Source organism: Chrysochloris asiatica, unplaced genomic scaffold (assembly GCF_000296735.1).
Source record: "Chrysochloris asiatica unplaced genomic scaffold, ChrAsi1.0 scaffold00123, whole genome shotgun sequence".
NCBI classification, from domain to species: Eukaryota; Metazoa; Chordata; class Mammalia; order Afrosoricida; family Chrysochloridae; genus Chrysochloris; species Chrysochloris asiatica.
In genome coordinates this window covers 2,015,009-2,031,531 of record NW_006408641.1, presented here as the reverse complement: position 1 = coordinate 2,031,531, position 16,523 = coordinate 2,015,009, and the positions used below count along the sequence as shown (strand labels likewise).

Sequence of the window (16,523 nt, the reverse complement as noted above, 5' to 3'; positions counted from 1 at the left end):
TATAAGACTTTGGGGTGTGCAGGTAAAAACTGTACTAAAAACTAGGTGCAATGAAATAATCCACTATTTTTATTCCCAGTGTTTCCTTTGTCTCAAGTTTGCAAAGTCTTTAATAGTTGGAAAAACAAAACAAAACAGTCCACTGAAATAAAGTGATATTCAACCCTGGTGGCACATTAGGATCTCGAAGGTACTTCTTAATTCCAAAGTCTGGACTGTCCCCAGTTTAATTAAGTCAGAATTTTGCAGGTTGGGACCTAAGCAGTCATAATTTCGAAAATACTCCAGGTGATTCTAATGGGCAGCAAAGTTTGAGAGTGATGGTTTCATTTCCAGAAACACTGACTACTGTTCTTCACTGTGGAAAACTCTCAGGGCATAAAATGAATGAAGCAAGTGGTTGTATAGGGTAAGCATTGAACTGAAAACCACAAGGTTGGTAACTCAAACCCACCAGTCATTCCTTGGAAGCCTGCTACAGGGTTGCTATGAGTTGAAACCAACTCAGTGGCATGTACTGACAAAAATTCAATTGAGGGGTGCACTCGTAATGTTTAAGTTCAATATAATAACAAAAATACTAAAGCAACGGTATAAATCAGATGCCAAGCAAGCTTAGGGAAGGGTCACTTGTTTCACTTGGCACTTGGGGAAACTTTGCAAGTTATTCTAGCTTATTAAGTTATACAACTTATCAGTTTAAAAATTGTTTTCCTTGCAAGGGACTGTGCTAGATAAAATCATTATTATAATAAATACTTCAAAGGGGAGGTATTAAATAGCATTTATGATAGGGGACACCTGAGGCAACCATGATAAAGGCGTGTCTATGTGAAGAAAAGTCAAAGTCATCCATGTGAAGGAGAAAGCATGGGACAGACACGTTTTTTACTTGTGTAAACAAAAGTATTACAATATCAAAAAAGTTTAAAAATAATATTCTCTATCTGATGAATCTTAAATGATAATGGCTGCTATATTAAGCTGATGATAAATTTTTTAAAAAGCAGATTTTAATAATTATGGCAATCAAAACTGTGTGATACTGGTACAGGGAGAGAAACATAGACTGATGGAGTAGAGCCAAGAAACAAGATACAGGCCCCATAGAAATAGCAAATTTAGAAATTTGTATCTCTCTGAAATTAACATAAGATTGTCTATCCAATGCAATGTGTAATGTATGATAATTCATGTTTCTCAAATTTTACACATAAAGGGAAATAAAATAAAAAACACAAAATAATAACTCTAGCATATAAGTGAGAGTGGGCTTGATAGATCCCTTTTTTCTCATCTTTATAAATGAGAATTTTATATGTGCATATCCCCCCCCCCACACACACACCCCAGTGATCATTGGCTATGTTTACTTTTGAAAAATAAATACCCAAATTGGCATCTTAATATAAACTGTATAGAAAAGATTGATATTCAAGTTATTATATAAGAGCTCAAGCTGAATTTCTACATTTTATTTGTTTACTTTATAAATTGTCAGTCCTTTTTGATGTTGTCATCTTGCCAAGAATGCCTTTCAACTAATCCTTACAAATCTCTCCTTTAAAGTCTAGCATATGCATCCCCTCCAACACCCTGTGTTTACTGTGATTGGAAATGTTCTCAAATGTTACCGCTCTCATATCATCCAGTGCTCTATGTGGTAGATGTAAGTGCTTGTGTCATATTACCACTCTTTGACTTCATATTTCTTGAAGGAGATGACTCATTCTTGTGTACATATAAACACACATACACTCATATCTTAACACAATGTACAACTCAGTAGCTTATATCTGGATGGCGGGTAAAAAATAAAACGAATGAATGATGTGGTATGAGTGTTCATTTGAATTTAATCATTTAAAGTTATTATAATAATAACTTCTCATCTTTTAGAAAATGGTTTGTTGTAATGTACCTTTAATTTTCCTCAAAGTAAATAAAAATGATATGAGCATATTTTGATTGGTCAGATCAATGTAATTGTCAATTATATTATCATAGACTTTTGATACATCATGCCCAAGTATCTAAAGGAAGCCTAGTTTTAGACTTTATATTCTAGATCCTTCCTTTAAAGATAAATCTGAATTACCAAAAATCAGTTTCTGAAAATGAGATGAAAAAGCGACTTTAATTTCTGTGCTTGTAGGATGGTCATTAATGATACTATCTGAAACGAACTGGCATATCACAATATAGTTTTTTTCTCATGCAGAATCTAACCATCTTAAAGCAACCACAAAACATTGTTCTTCCAGTAAGGCACTGTCTGACATGCACAAAGATGCAAGAATCTCAAACTAATATCACTAGTTTGCTTAATAACCGATCATCTTTTTCACTGTTTTTAAAATATTTCCAGCTATAAACCTTTGAAAATTATGTTGCATCTGTATAAAACTTATATAAATCTGTATAAAACCTTATAAATATGGAAATGGATACTGAAATATTTTCATCTCTCTATCTAGAAACTTATTTGAGGCAGAAGATCTCAAAGATTTAATATAATCCATATGGGTGATGAATTTTATATACATAAAGAGGAATAAAAAAATGTTTTCAGTCTTATTTTAGAAAGTATCCTTCAGTTACTTTTCTTTTCAGATAATTGTCAATTTGCATGCAGTTATAAGAAACAATATCTGAAGATTCCATGTACCATCCACCCAGGTTCTTTTAATGATAACAAATTGGTAACAACTCATCGAATAGTAACATTTATATAGTCAAGACACAGAACATTTCTGTCACCATAAGGGGACCTCCTGCTGCCCCATATCATTAAATAGTAACATTCACTTCCCTCCCTAATCCTCATTTGTTATTTCCATAATTTTATTATTTCAGTAATTTTATGTAAGAGGGATCCTACAGCATGCAAACCTTTAGGCTTGCCTTGTTCGTTCAGCACAATTCTCTGGAGATTCATCCAGTTTCATATGTCAATAGTTTCTTCCTTTTCATTTCTGAGTTGTGTGAATACAACATAGTTTGTTTATCCACCCACCCACTGAAGGGCACCTGGGTTGTTCCCAGTTTTGGACTATTACAAATAAAACTGCTATCAATATTTGTGTGCAGCTTTTTGTGTAAACAGACATTTTCATTTCTCTGGGATAAATGCCCAGGAGTACTATTACAAGATCAGATGGTGGCTGCATATTTAGTTTTTTAAAGGAACAAATGAAATATTTTTCAGAGTGGCTGTATTCTTCTACATTTCCACCAGCAATCTATCAGTGATTCAGTTTTACTGCATGGCCCCTAGCTTTTGACGGGGTCACTATTATGTATTTTACTTAATCTGTTACATATGTAGTGATATTACATTGTGATTTCAATTTGTATGTTTCTAAAAGACTATGTTCATGTTCTTAATTACCATTTTTATATTCTCTTCAATAAAGTATCTCTTTATATATCGGACCCATTTTCTAATTGATTTTTTTTTCTTTTTGTTTAACTGTCGTGTCTTGAGAGTTCTTTGTATGTTCTAAATACTAATCCTTAATCCTTAGTCAACTATGTGAATTGCAAATATTTCCCCCCAATCTACAACTTGATTATAACAGGGTCTTTGCAAATCAAAAGGTTTTAGTATTTATGAAATTAAAATATTGATTTTTTTCTAATAACTGATTTTGGTGTAAAGATTTAGAATTATTTCTCTAGCTCTAGATTTCAAAGATTTTCTATTTTATTTTTTTCTCAAAATTTTATTGTTTTAAATTTTGTTGAAGCCAACCATGCATTTTGAATTCTTCTAGGGTGTTTGGTCAAGATTCTTTATTTTTTATTTTTCTTTCTTTTTTTTTTTTCCTTACTATGATTGTCTAATTTTCTTAAACTGCATTTATTAAAAAAGCTTACCTGGGCTCTGTTCAACTGCTTTTGTACCCTTTTCAAATAAAAAATATCTGTTGTGCACATTCATTTGGATCTATTTCTGGGTTATACGTTCTACTCCATTAATCTATGTGTCTGTCCCTCTACCAGTATCATACAGTTTTCATTGCCATAATTATTAAAATCTGCTTTTTACAAAGTTCATCATCAATTTAATATAGCAGCCATTTTCATTTAAGATTCTTCAAAGAATATTATTTTAAACCTTTTTTGATACTATAATAGTTTTGTTTATACAAGTTTTTCTTTTCCTTAAAATTACATGGATGTTCCAAATCTCAACGAATAGCGATAACACAAAAGCTAATAATGATAAAGAAAAAATTGTCCATGGTTTACAATAATTAAAGATGCTTCTTAGTGTAACTTCCCAGACTCTTTACAGTCTAAAATGATTTTAAACCATCAAAATATAAACTATTCTAAAAACATAGCACATGTATATCCCAAAAGATATTAAAACCATCAAGTAGGTCTTTTCAACTGTGAAATTCATGTGTTCAAAGACTTTCAATGCATAATATGAGGTTTCTTGCCATAAGTCCATAAATTTTTATTGTCCATCTTAAAGCTCATAAAACTTTCTTGAATGATTTCCAATCATTTATCCTCTACAAAAACTAAACTGCTGGATTGCCTTTCCAATGTATAATTTGCTTTTTAACAGTACAAATTATGTTGTTGTTATGTGCCGTGGAGTCGGTTCCGACTCATAGCGACCCTGTACAGGGCTTTCGAGGCTATAAATCTTTATGAGAGCAGAAAGCCTCATTTTTCTCCCACGGAACAGCTGGTCGTTTCAAACTGCTGACCTTGCGGTTCACAGCCCGCTACCAGAGCACAAATTATATGGAACTATAAAATACTCATACATACTGCTCTGATTGTGCTTCAGGGCTGACATGGAATAATAAAACACTAATTGCAATTAGAAGGTTTTATTTGTATGGAATCAATTGCACTATTTTCTATAACCAAAAGCTTATGCTCAAATACCATTAAATCGTCATTGGCCACAACTCGATCAGTGTTGTCCTCAGTCCCTCACCACTATACACACTGTAGCTCTGAGCAAAACTAGTGGGAAAATCCCCAATGTATACATAAAAGAAAAAGGAGCTGTGGTAGTGTAGTGGTTACAAGTCGGACTGTTAACCTCAACATTAGCAGTTCGAACCTACCAGCTGTTCTGATGGAGAACTATGAGGGTTTCTTTTCCAATAATGATTCATAGCCTCAGAAACCTTGTGCAGAGTCACTATGAGTCAGAACTGACTCCTCCACACAACACTCCTACCACGACCACCACCCACCACATACAAGAAAAAAAAACAAGCACTTAATTTTTGACTTGTGGCGTTATGGGCTAATGTGTCAGACTGCAAAGTCGTTTGAGCTGCAAGGCCGGTGGTTCAAGCTCACCAGCTGCTCCTTGGAAACCCTATACAGGGTCACTATGGGTAAGAATCAACTCGACAGTATTTCACAAGAATAACAATGACACCTTGGGGATTTCAAAAGCCCCTATTTGCTAATTTTTGAATTTGCTAATCTTTGCCACTCTCTGAAAAGAGAGACTTTATCAGCATAAATGCCTGTCAGACTGTACAAGTTATTTGCTAGCCACACAAGGACATTATCTCCAAAATCTGTCTTGTGCAACATCAGCCATTAATGTCACTCTGCAACTACTGGATATGCTACATTTTCCCTAGAAGAGCAGATGTCAAAGGAAAAATATGATTGGCACTAGAATGCACCACAAAGCAAAGTTTTCTCAAAGAAAATCATTCCCTTACCTGTGTGACATCATAGGCCAGAAGAACATATTTTAAATCTGGTGATACTGAATGTCTTGATGCTTTGAAGGTTACCTTAAAAGAAACATAATAACATTTTCTTAAAATGTTTAGTAACACAGAAATTAATATAGATGAATATATAAATAAATATTGATTTTGATCTCAATATTCTGAAACAGACAATTTCCCTCCTACTGTGTATGAGGGGAAGTGATAAAGTATCACTATTAGGGTTCCAGTTCATACATGCATGGGTTTATGCCAAACAAAACATGTTTAAGCATGTCTCTGGGATCTGGGGATGGCTGTAGACAAGTTATCTTGTTAATATACTTGTCTCTGTCGCAATTGGGCACCTTCAAAGAAAGGTCCAAACAAAACAATGATTTCTGAAGTGATATTCTGGGTCAGTTAATTCAAGACAGAGAAGTAATATCGAAGGTTATGGTGACTGTTTTGGGAGAACCCAAAGAAGTAATCGTCATAGATTTTCTCAATAAGCACATGATGACCACATGGGCTTTTTAGGAAGATTGTCTATGGAAATTGAAAATGCATGATGAGAAGAATGCCAAGAAAATTTCAACAAGGATTTTTAGTTTTCCATCATGACAATGTACCTGCATATTCTTTGGAAGTAGCAAGCAAAGGCTGTCCTGAGAGAATTTTGTTGGGAAACCCTGTCTTCACCCTACAGCCTAACTCTTGCCCCTTTAGACTTTTTTTCTGTTCCCAAGACACAAAGAATATTTAAAAGGAATATGATTTTAGTCCCTAGATGATGCCAAAACTGCTAAATTGCAGAGCCTAGAATTATTTGGGGAAAGGATTAAAGAGAAGAAACTACTATCTTCAGAAGTGCCTAGCTCAAGAAGGAGGGTATGTTGAGAAACAATGGCTTCACATTTAAACATTTTTGTTTAATAAAGGTTTCTAGGATTTGATAGCAAAGCTTTTTGATTGACCCTGTACACAAGACAAAGCAGGGGCCACAGCTTCCATAAGCTCTGTATTAACGCATCAGCAGGAATTCTCTTATTGAGAACTGAAGTTCTCTATCTGAAGTATGAAATATTTAAAGAAAATCTCACATCTCTAGTTCCTATTCGCCCTGATGTGACATTCCTCACACAAATTAACTTCACTTGTTCACAGGTGTGCTTGTGCCTCTGGTAACAACATTTGAGTATCTTTTACAGTTTTTGCAATTATCCAGTCTGGCACTTTATTAATTATCACTTTGCTGCCTCTAGCTTATGCAGCACACAAAGTGGGAAACTTTCCAAGTACCTTTTCAGGGGCCTGGCCTGCTGGATCTTTTTTGCATTTAGAAAATTCTGTGCAGAGGCTCACTAACAATACATGGATAAGAAACATAGCTTTGCAGCTTGGCAGATTTGTACAATCTAGGGGTAGTAAGAATCTAGGGAAATCTCTCTTTGTATAGACTACCATGTCTAGAGGATTAAGTCTCCCTAGTAACCACAGGAGATTCCTTGGTCTACCTTGAGCCTAACTATAAGCATTAATAGAGCTCTGGCTGAGTCTCAACCTAGCAAGGCTTCAAATTAGTGCTCCATGAAGTGTATTATTGTCAATATGCTATAATGTTATCAATATATTTAATCACAGAATTACTATTAAAACAAAAGGAGGCTTAAATGTGTTCTACATGCTTATTGTCCTTATTCAGAACTGGTGCCATCCAGTACATTCTGTAACACCCAGCATGATACAAACAACATTAAAATGCATGCAGCCTGTCATCTAGGCCCAGTCTAGTAATGCCTGGCATGGCAGGATAAAAAGGTGAAAATAAATATGCAGGCGGTTAACTAGACTGATTAAAAGAGAAAGACAAGATATTTAGTTCAGTTGAAAAACAAATGTATGCTTTTAGACAATTTGAGAAGAGTTTATGGTACTCCATTTGTATGTAGTCTTTAATTCTAACAAACACTATTTCTGAGCTCTCACTGCGTAACAAGAGAATCCCTCAGTTATGCTCAACTACTAACTGAATGGTTTGCAGTTTGAACCCAGGCAGTGATACCTTGGGATAAAGTCCTGGTGATCTGCTTCCAAAAGGGTATTTCCTTGAAAATCCTATGAGGTAGTTCTACTCTTCACAAACATGGTCATCATGAGTTAGAATCAACTCAAGGTCAGCTAACAACAGCAATGGTAAAGCACGAATGGAAATGGGCTCAAAAGCAACGGGCTTGGTTTTTGGTTTTATGGCAGACACTAAAAGAACAAAATAGCTAAGCAACAGAGGCCACTATGACTTTTTCCAAACCATATTGGGAAGTGTAAGATAAACAGTATGGATTTCTGTTATCCATACCATTGCAGGGCAGGGAACTAGAACTCAAATGCTTTAAGGGACTGGTTATTGTTGTTAAGTACAGTTGAGGCAGTTCCATCTTATAGAGACCATGTATTGAGATTCAAAGGTTTGTACTGCTGACCTAGTATGATCTTCACAAAAGGGACAAGTATCTTAAAAGTTTCATGGAGCAGGAGCATGTATTGATAGTAACACTAATAATATAAGCATCACTGTTTTCATTAATAATGAAACTTAAAGGCAAGAAGTCACAAAGTCAGATTGAATGTAGAACAATTACTCTTGCCTTTGAGTAGAACAATGAGTTACATCTGAAGAAGTCTTAACGTTATGAGATCTGGTAGGAGACTGGTATGGCAATCCAAAAAGGCATAAAACCTTAGCAAAGGCAGAGTTAGGGACACAAAAAGAAAGGGAGACTGCTAATCAAAATAAAAGAAGTAAATAGTCAGATTTGTAGGTGGATAAACAAGGAACACTATACAATGACTCCAGGTTTTCAACTTTGTTCAACTGACTGAACGCTGTCATTGTTAAGTGTCAATGAGTTGATTCTGACTCATAGTAACCCTGTGTAAGTTTTCCGAGGAGCGGTTGGTGAGTTTGAGCCATTAAACTTGTGCTTCAAACTGACCTTGTGGTCCAGTGCATTACCCTGTAGCACCAAACTATCACTATCTAAAATGGGAAGAAGAGAAAAACAAATATATTTTGAGGACACTTTTAAAAATGTCAGTGTAAAATATGATATGTTTGTAGTACCTGAAAGATAGCAAATAGATGTTTAGGATTTATAGATAAAAGTCTGGAGCTTAAGAGGGCTACGTAGGAGTGCCATCTTTAATCAGTTACAGGCATTATTTGATGAAGATCTATGGCTGGTTCCATGCAAACACTTCCCCACTAATAAACAAAAGATGGGGAGGGAAGTCATAACACAAATAACATTCTCTATTGTAGTAGATCAATGACAACGAAATTGTTATCAGCACTGCTTATTTTTTACATGTAATCTTTAAATAGTCATCGTTTCTTTCTTCAGTGTTTTGTTTTTCCTAAACCTGATCTCCTTATCACTAATACTTTCCTATCTGCTGCCTCTTTATTAAAATTTTCATTCTCTTAAATATCATTCTGATTCACCTCTCTTATGCCTGCTCCGTCCTTCTTAGCTCAGGTGATTCATCGGATTTTGTATGTGTGTGCAGTTCATCTAATAATTAGTAATTGTTTCAGGATTGCTTTTCTGGGTTCCTCTGCAAAAAGTATTATATGCTTTTCTAGGAAATAATATTGTAACCAGAGGTGATAGTAAGATAATAATGGTGTTCTGAGATGTCAGATTTTGAAAATCATGGCAAGAAACATCACTAAAAACATACTTAACTGTCAGAAGTGCCAGGACATATAAAATATGTATTTGTATGACTTGCAACTGTGAAATGATTCAGTAAGAGGATTAGAATAAGAGACAAAGTTAGAATTACAGAAATAGGTGGGAGGACTTGTTTGCATTAAGATTGAGAAATGATAATAAAAATGGGAACTACATATTCAAGACTAGTACTATTTTAGGTCTTGAAACACACTGGTGATAAAAATAAATACAGGCATTTCTGATAACAAAAATCCAGGTCAAGAAGTCTTAGTTGGGCAAATCCCTCAGGCTTAAATTATAAATGGTAAATTTTTTAACAGACAGAAAATGATGAAAGAAGAACACTGATCTTCATGGATCCTATTTTTTTTCCTTCCTTTTTTGTTTTTTTTCCCCTTTCCTTCCTTCTACCAACAGCCTGGAGTCCTATTAATGCACCAGAATGCAAAGTCATTTGAACTACAAGGTTTGCAGTTCAAGCTTACCAGCTACTCCTTAGAAATCCTATACAGGGTTGCTATGGGTTGGAACCAACTCGACGGCACTTAACAACAACAAACAGCCTCACTCCAACAAACACCCTGTGGACACACACACATCCCCTGTTTTTTTGTTTGTTTGTTTGTTTGTTAGGTATCATCGCGTCGGTACTGACTCATAGTAACCCAATGTACAACAGACAAACCACTGCCCAGTCCTGCACTAGGATCACAATGACTGTGATACCTGAGCCCATTGTTGATACCTGTGGGAAGCGGTGGATGGTAAAGAACAGCTTCACTTTTGCCACTTGACACAGTTCCAGCAAATAGAAAGGTCATCTTGAAAGACAGATGGCTCTCAGAAGTTGCTTTCTACCTTCTCTTTAGAGTAATTTTAATTTTACTTGTAAAATTATGTAATATGGTCATATTCACAGCCTTTCACTATGAATTCTACAAACCTTAGGAAAAACTGGCTTAGCAACAATTGCTTTCAGCTTTGGTGCATTGAATACAAAAGAGAATTGTGTAAATTACTCCCTTTCATAGAGAACCTAAGTAACTGCATTTGTGAGGCCACAAAAGCATATAACAAATTAGAGTCAAGCTGACCAACCCCCATAGACCTCACCACAATCAGTTACTAGCTAGAATTCATAAACCCCTACATACAAGGACCTGTGTAAGCAAGCAGACAACAATGAACTTGAGTGAAGGATAGTTTTGACTTAATAATTTACACTTCCTGCAGCAATTAGCCAAGTTGGGCTTTACGCCACATAGCTTTCAAGCAATTTAATGAATACTTTAGAAAAATAAATAAGTAGATGTTAGTAATACTTTTATTATGAGAATAATAGTACATTATGTAGGATAAAAAGTTGATAATTAAGCTCTTAGCAGAAGCAAGAAGAAACAGTTTATCACATACTGAGAAAGGAGATGAAGGTCAATTTGAACATCGCAGAAATATTTTTGTCAAGGTTGACCAGGTGCAAGAATGTTGTGACTGTGTAATATTTCAAGAAAAGATAAAAGTGTCAACTGATGTACTGTGTAGTTTGAAGTATAAAAATAAAGACTTGCTGAGCTGGGCCAGTAGCAGCAGCAGCAACAGAAAAAGAAAAACAAGCTAGCTGGACAGCACAGACAGCGTAGCAAGCTGACTGAGAAAGCCTTTCATTCATTCTTTGCCGACTCCGCATCTCCTCTAGTGTCCCACTACCCCCCGCGGAGAGCTGGTCTCCCCACAGATGCTACTGTGCCAATCCATGTCATTGGGGCTTGTCCTCTTTTTCTCTGACCCTGATCCCTCCAGATAATATGCACAAAGTACAGGAGACGAAGTCTGGACATCTGGCTTCTAAGGAGCACTCTGGCTGTACTTCTTCCAAAATACATTGGTTTGTTCTTTGGGCAATCCACGGTACTTTTAATAGTCTCCTCCAACCCTATAACTAAAATGCACCAATTCTTCTATGATCTTCCTTATTTACTGTCCAAATTTTACACATATATGAGGTTATTGAAAAGACCATGGCTTGGGTCAGGTGCACCTTATTCTTCAAACCGATATCTTTGCTCTTGAAAACTTTAAAGAGGTCCTGTGTATCAGAATTACCTAATTAAATCCATCATTTGATTTCTTGATTGCTGCTTCCATGAGTGGTCACGGTTGATCTGAACAAAATGACGCTTTTTAACAAGTTCAATCTATTACCCACTTATATGGATGTTGTTTATGGTTTCACTGGTGAGGATTTTTGTTTTCTCTACATTGAGATGCAACCCATACCAAAGACTGTGGTCTCTGATCTGTATCAGTAAATACTTTCAGTCCTCTTCTTTTTCAGCAGGCAAGGTTGTGTCATTTGCATATCACAGACTGTTAATGAGTCTTCCTCCAATCCTGATGCCACATTTGTCTTCATATAATCCAGCTTCTTGGATTATTTGCTCTACATAGGACTTGATTAAAGTATGGTGAAAGAATACAAACTAGCATACAGCTCTCCTAATTTAAACCATTTGTTGCTCCCTTTTTGGCTAGAACAACTGTCTCTTGATCTATGTAAAGGCACCTCAGGAGCACAATTAAATGCTCAGGAATACTCATTCTTCACAATGTTGTCCTTAGCTTGTCATGATCCACATAATTACAAGCTTGTGCATAGAAAATAAAGCACAAGGAAACAACATTCTGGTATTCTCTGCTTTCAGCCAAGATCCATCTGACCTCAGCAATGATAATCCTTATTCTATATTCTGTTCTGAATTCAGCTTGAACTTCTGGAAGTTCTCTGTCAATGTGTTGTTGCAGCCATTTTTGTATTATCTTTAGTAAAATTTTACTTGCATGGGATATCAGCAAAATTGTCTGATGACATTATTGTCCAATGATGCCATTACATTGGGTCACCTCTCTTTGGAATGGGCACAAATATGGATCTCTTCCACTCATTTGGTCAGGTAGTTGTCTACCAAATTTCTTGGCATAGATGAGTGAGTGCCTCCAGTGGTGAATCAGTTTGTTGAGAGACCTCAATTTGTATTCCATCAATTCCTGGAGCCTTGTTCTTTGCCAATGTCTTCAATGCATGTTGGACTTCTTCTTTCAGTATCATTGGCTCTAGATCATATGTTATCTCTTAAAATGGTTGAACATTGACCATTTATTTTTGGTATAGTGACTGTGTGTTTCTTCATCTTTTTTTTTTCTTTATGCTTTTGGCATCATTTAATATTTTGCCATAGAAACCTTCAATATTGCAAGTCAAGGCTTGAATTTTTTCTTTACGTCCCTCAGTTTGAGAAACGCTGAGTGTGTTCTTTCCTTTGGTTTTCTAACTCCAGGTCTTTGCATATTTTGTTATAATGTTTGACACTGTCTTGAGTCAACCTTTGAAATTTTCTGTTCAGCTACTGTACCTCCTCATTTCTTTCAATTGTTTTAGCATCTCAATGCTGGGAAGCAAGTATCAGAGTCTCTTCTGACATTCATTTTGGTCTTTTCCTGCCTTCTTGTTGTATTAATGACCTGTTGCTTTCTTCCCATGATGTTCTTGATGTTATCCCCCAACTCTTCTGGTTTTGTCTTTAGTGTCTAATGTTTTAAATCCGTTCTTCAGATGATCTCTAAATTCAAGAGGGATACTTTCAAGGTCATATTCTGGCTATCGTGAACTTGTTTTAATTTTCTTAAGCTTCAGCCTGAACTTGCATCTGAGCAATTGATGGTATAGTCCATCTGGTGAGGTTCATGTGTACAGTCATCTGTTATGCTGTTTAAAATGGTATTTGACATGAAGAAGTCATTGATCTTGCAAAATTCTATCATGGGAACTCCAGCATTATTTCTATCATCAAGGATCCTTCCTCTTTCTTTCCAACCTTTGCATTCCAATTGCCAGTAATTAGAAATACATCTTTTTTTTTAAAAAAAAAAAAATGTTTTATTGTGAATTATGTGATAGTTTACATGGGAGAACATAAGTTTTACATTCTAGCAATACATCTTGATTGCATATTTGATCAATTTAAGACTTAAGAAGTTGGTAGACCTCTTCAATTTCATCATCACTAGCTTTAGTAGTTGGTTCCATGGGAGAAAGATGAGCCTTTCTGCTCCTGTAAAGATTTACAACTTCGGAAACCCTGTACAGGGTCGCTATGAGTCGAAATTGACTCCACAGCACATAACCACCACCACTACCACGTTAATTTGAATAATAGTGGTATTAACTGGATTTCCTTGTAGGCATATGGATATTATCCTATCACAGACAGCTTTATATTTCAAGACAGATCTTGATGTGTTCTTTTTGATAATGAATGCAACATCATTCCTCTTCAATCTGTCATTCCCAGCATAGTAAAACATGTCATTGTCAGATTCAAAAGTAGCTCCTCCCTACTTGCAACTTCAGTGCTTTCCAACCTGAGGGGTTCATCTTCCAGCAATATAACTGATAGTATTCTGGTTCTCATTATCATGATTCAATGCTCAATATTCTGGTGCTGAAGTGTTCTACTGCTATTCATAAGGTTTTCAGCGACTAAATATTTGGAAGTAGTCCATCTCTCCTTCATCCTAGTCTGTCTTCATCTGGAAGCTCAGCTGAAACCTGTCCATCAGGGTGACACAGCTGGTAATTAAAATACTCATGGCATAGCTTCCAGAGTCATAGTAATACTCAAATCACAAAAGTCTGACAAGCTGACAGACAAGTGTTAGCACATATCCCTTAGGTTTAATTTATTGTGGGGTATAACAACTCTCATTACTCAATCTCATTTTTAGGTTGTTGTTGTTAAGTGTTGTTGTCCTTAAGATTCATATAATCCTAACATAATGACTCTATAATAGAGACCCTGTAGAGTGTTCCCAAGGCTGTAAATTGTTGTGGGAGCAAAAGGCCTTGTCTTTCTTCCTTTGAGTAGCTGGTGGGATCGACCAAAACATTATGGTCTGCAGGCAGTTCAGTGTTTATTGTACAGAGTCATTGATCTATACATTGTTAGGTATTTAGCACACAAAAAAAATGTTCAGAAAATCCATCTTTTATTAAAGAAAAATTAAATGTATTTTACAGATTAAGTAATTAACTATATATTATGAGTATGCTTCTTATAATATACTTGTATAGTCAATCTATAAATGAGTCAGATAAAATCATTCTCTGCATTTAACAAGTTAGCCAAATATGGGTGGAGGAAAGAGAAGGGTCATTATACAGGATGAGGAAAACACTAGCTAGGAAGAAGAAAATGAAGATCAAGATGCACTTCAAAAAGAGGCAACCACATAGCACCCACGGGTAGGTACTAAATATGAAATCTCATTCCCTGACTGGCTTCATATGAGAGGAAAATTGTGGGAGAGAAAAGCTATATTGTGACTATTATGACTTTGTTTACAACTACAAAATAGCTTAATAGTGTTATTAGAGTCCACATGTGGCTCTGTAGGATAAGCACTAGACTGCTAACTGCAAGTTCTGCATTCCATTCCACCAGCTACTCCTCAAAACTCCTACAGGGAGGCTATGAGTGGGATCCAACTCTAGGGCATTTAACAACAACAGTGTTTGTATGCAGGAAATTTAAAAACAAAATCCTCATTAGGCTATTTTTTTCTGATTCTCTTTTTTTAGCTCCACGATTACTTCATAGAGAGGACTGAGCTATATGTCCTTGTCAAATCCACAACATGTAGGTTGTGCAAATATAAAAGATGCCCTCTCACTCTATTTTTCTCTGGACATCATACATTTTATTAATTCTGGACTACTTTATCATAGAAACCAATACAGAAAATGGCACAACACAGTATTTAAGATCATTAAATCGGTACCTACTAGCAAATTCACATTTTTCTTGGATGTTCAGTGTGAACAGCCAAAATATTAATCTACTGATTTGAATCATACATCTTACTCTTAAACACCTGAGAAGCAATTTTAATTTTTATTAGAAGATGAACACTAATGGTCATTGAATTTACTTGCTGATGAAGATCAAAGATCACAGTCTTCAGTATGGGTTGTGTTGTTGTTGTAGATGTTAAGTGTCATCGAATCTTTTCTGACTCATAGAGACCATGCATAAGGTTTCTGAGGAGTGGCTGGTGAGTTTGAACCATCGACCTTTCAGTTCAAAATGACCTTGAGGTTGAGTGTTCATGCAAGAAAAAGGCTACCAAGATCTCACAATTCCCTATTTTTGAAAAGAGAAAATACAGTAACAAATATTGCTTGTCCGAAAAACTCCATGAGTTTTTTTTGTTTGTTTGTTTGTTTGTTTGTTTCATCTTTATTGTGAACTAAGCGAAAGTATACAGAGCAGATTATCAGTTTTGCATTCAACAAATCATATAATCTGAGTCACTGTTATGAATGAGATTAAAACAGGGAAGTAACAATGCTTTAAAGTGTACATCTTCTTGAGAACCAATCAGATAGGTTTTTAGATCCTTATATAGATCCCTACAGAGTTTGGTGGCGTTCACTGCCATTCAGTTGCTATGATTCATGGTGACCTTAGAATAAAACACTGGATGGGATTGTGCCACCCTCATAATTGTTGGTATACTTGAGCTCATTTTGGCAGCCACTAAGTCCACCCATTTCAAAGAGGAATTCGATCAGATTCACTGACTGTACTTTCCAAAGTGTGTCTTTTTCTACAGGTCTTTCTTGATGATGTGTCCACATTAAGCAAGAAGAAGCTTTACCATCCTCAATTCCAAGGAGTATTCTGTATGTACTTCCAATATTGATATGTTTGTTCTGGCAGTCACTGGTGTATTCAACATTCTTTATTAACATCGCAGTTCAAATGTGTATATTCTTTTTCAATTTTTCATTGTCCACCTTCCAGATGCATAAGAAACAACTGAAAAGATCATAACTTGGGTCAAGTAGACCTTAGTTATCAAAATGACACCTTTGTTTTTAAAAACTTTCAAGATATCTTTTGCAGCAGATTTTCCTAATGCAATATTGATTTATTGACTGCTGCATCCATGGTCATGTACTGTTAACCCAAGTAGAATGAAATTCAAGTTCACCTCAACTGTTTTCTCTTTTATTGGTATT

At 35.6% G+C, this 16,523-nt stretch overlaps 1 protein-coding gene across 2 annotated transcripts in view; it reads right to left on the bottom strand.

The window, feature by feature from the left end:
- Positions 1-16,523, bottom strand: part of DPP10 (dipeptidyl-peptidase 10 (non-functional)) — a 1,131,029-nt gene that overhangs the window by 529,769 nt on the left and 584,737 nt on the right. For both annotated transcript variants that reach the window (XM_006868717.1, XM_006868718.1), the window contains exon 5: positions 5,715-5,789. In XM_006868717.1, coding sequence (XP_006868779.1) covers positions 5,715-5,789 — 75 coding nt within the window. The remainder of the gene's footprint in view (positions 1-5,714; positions 5,790-16,523) is intronic.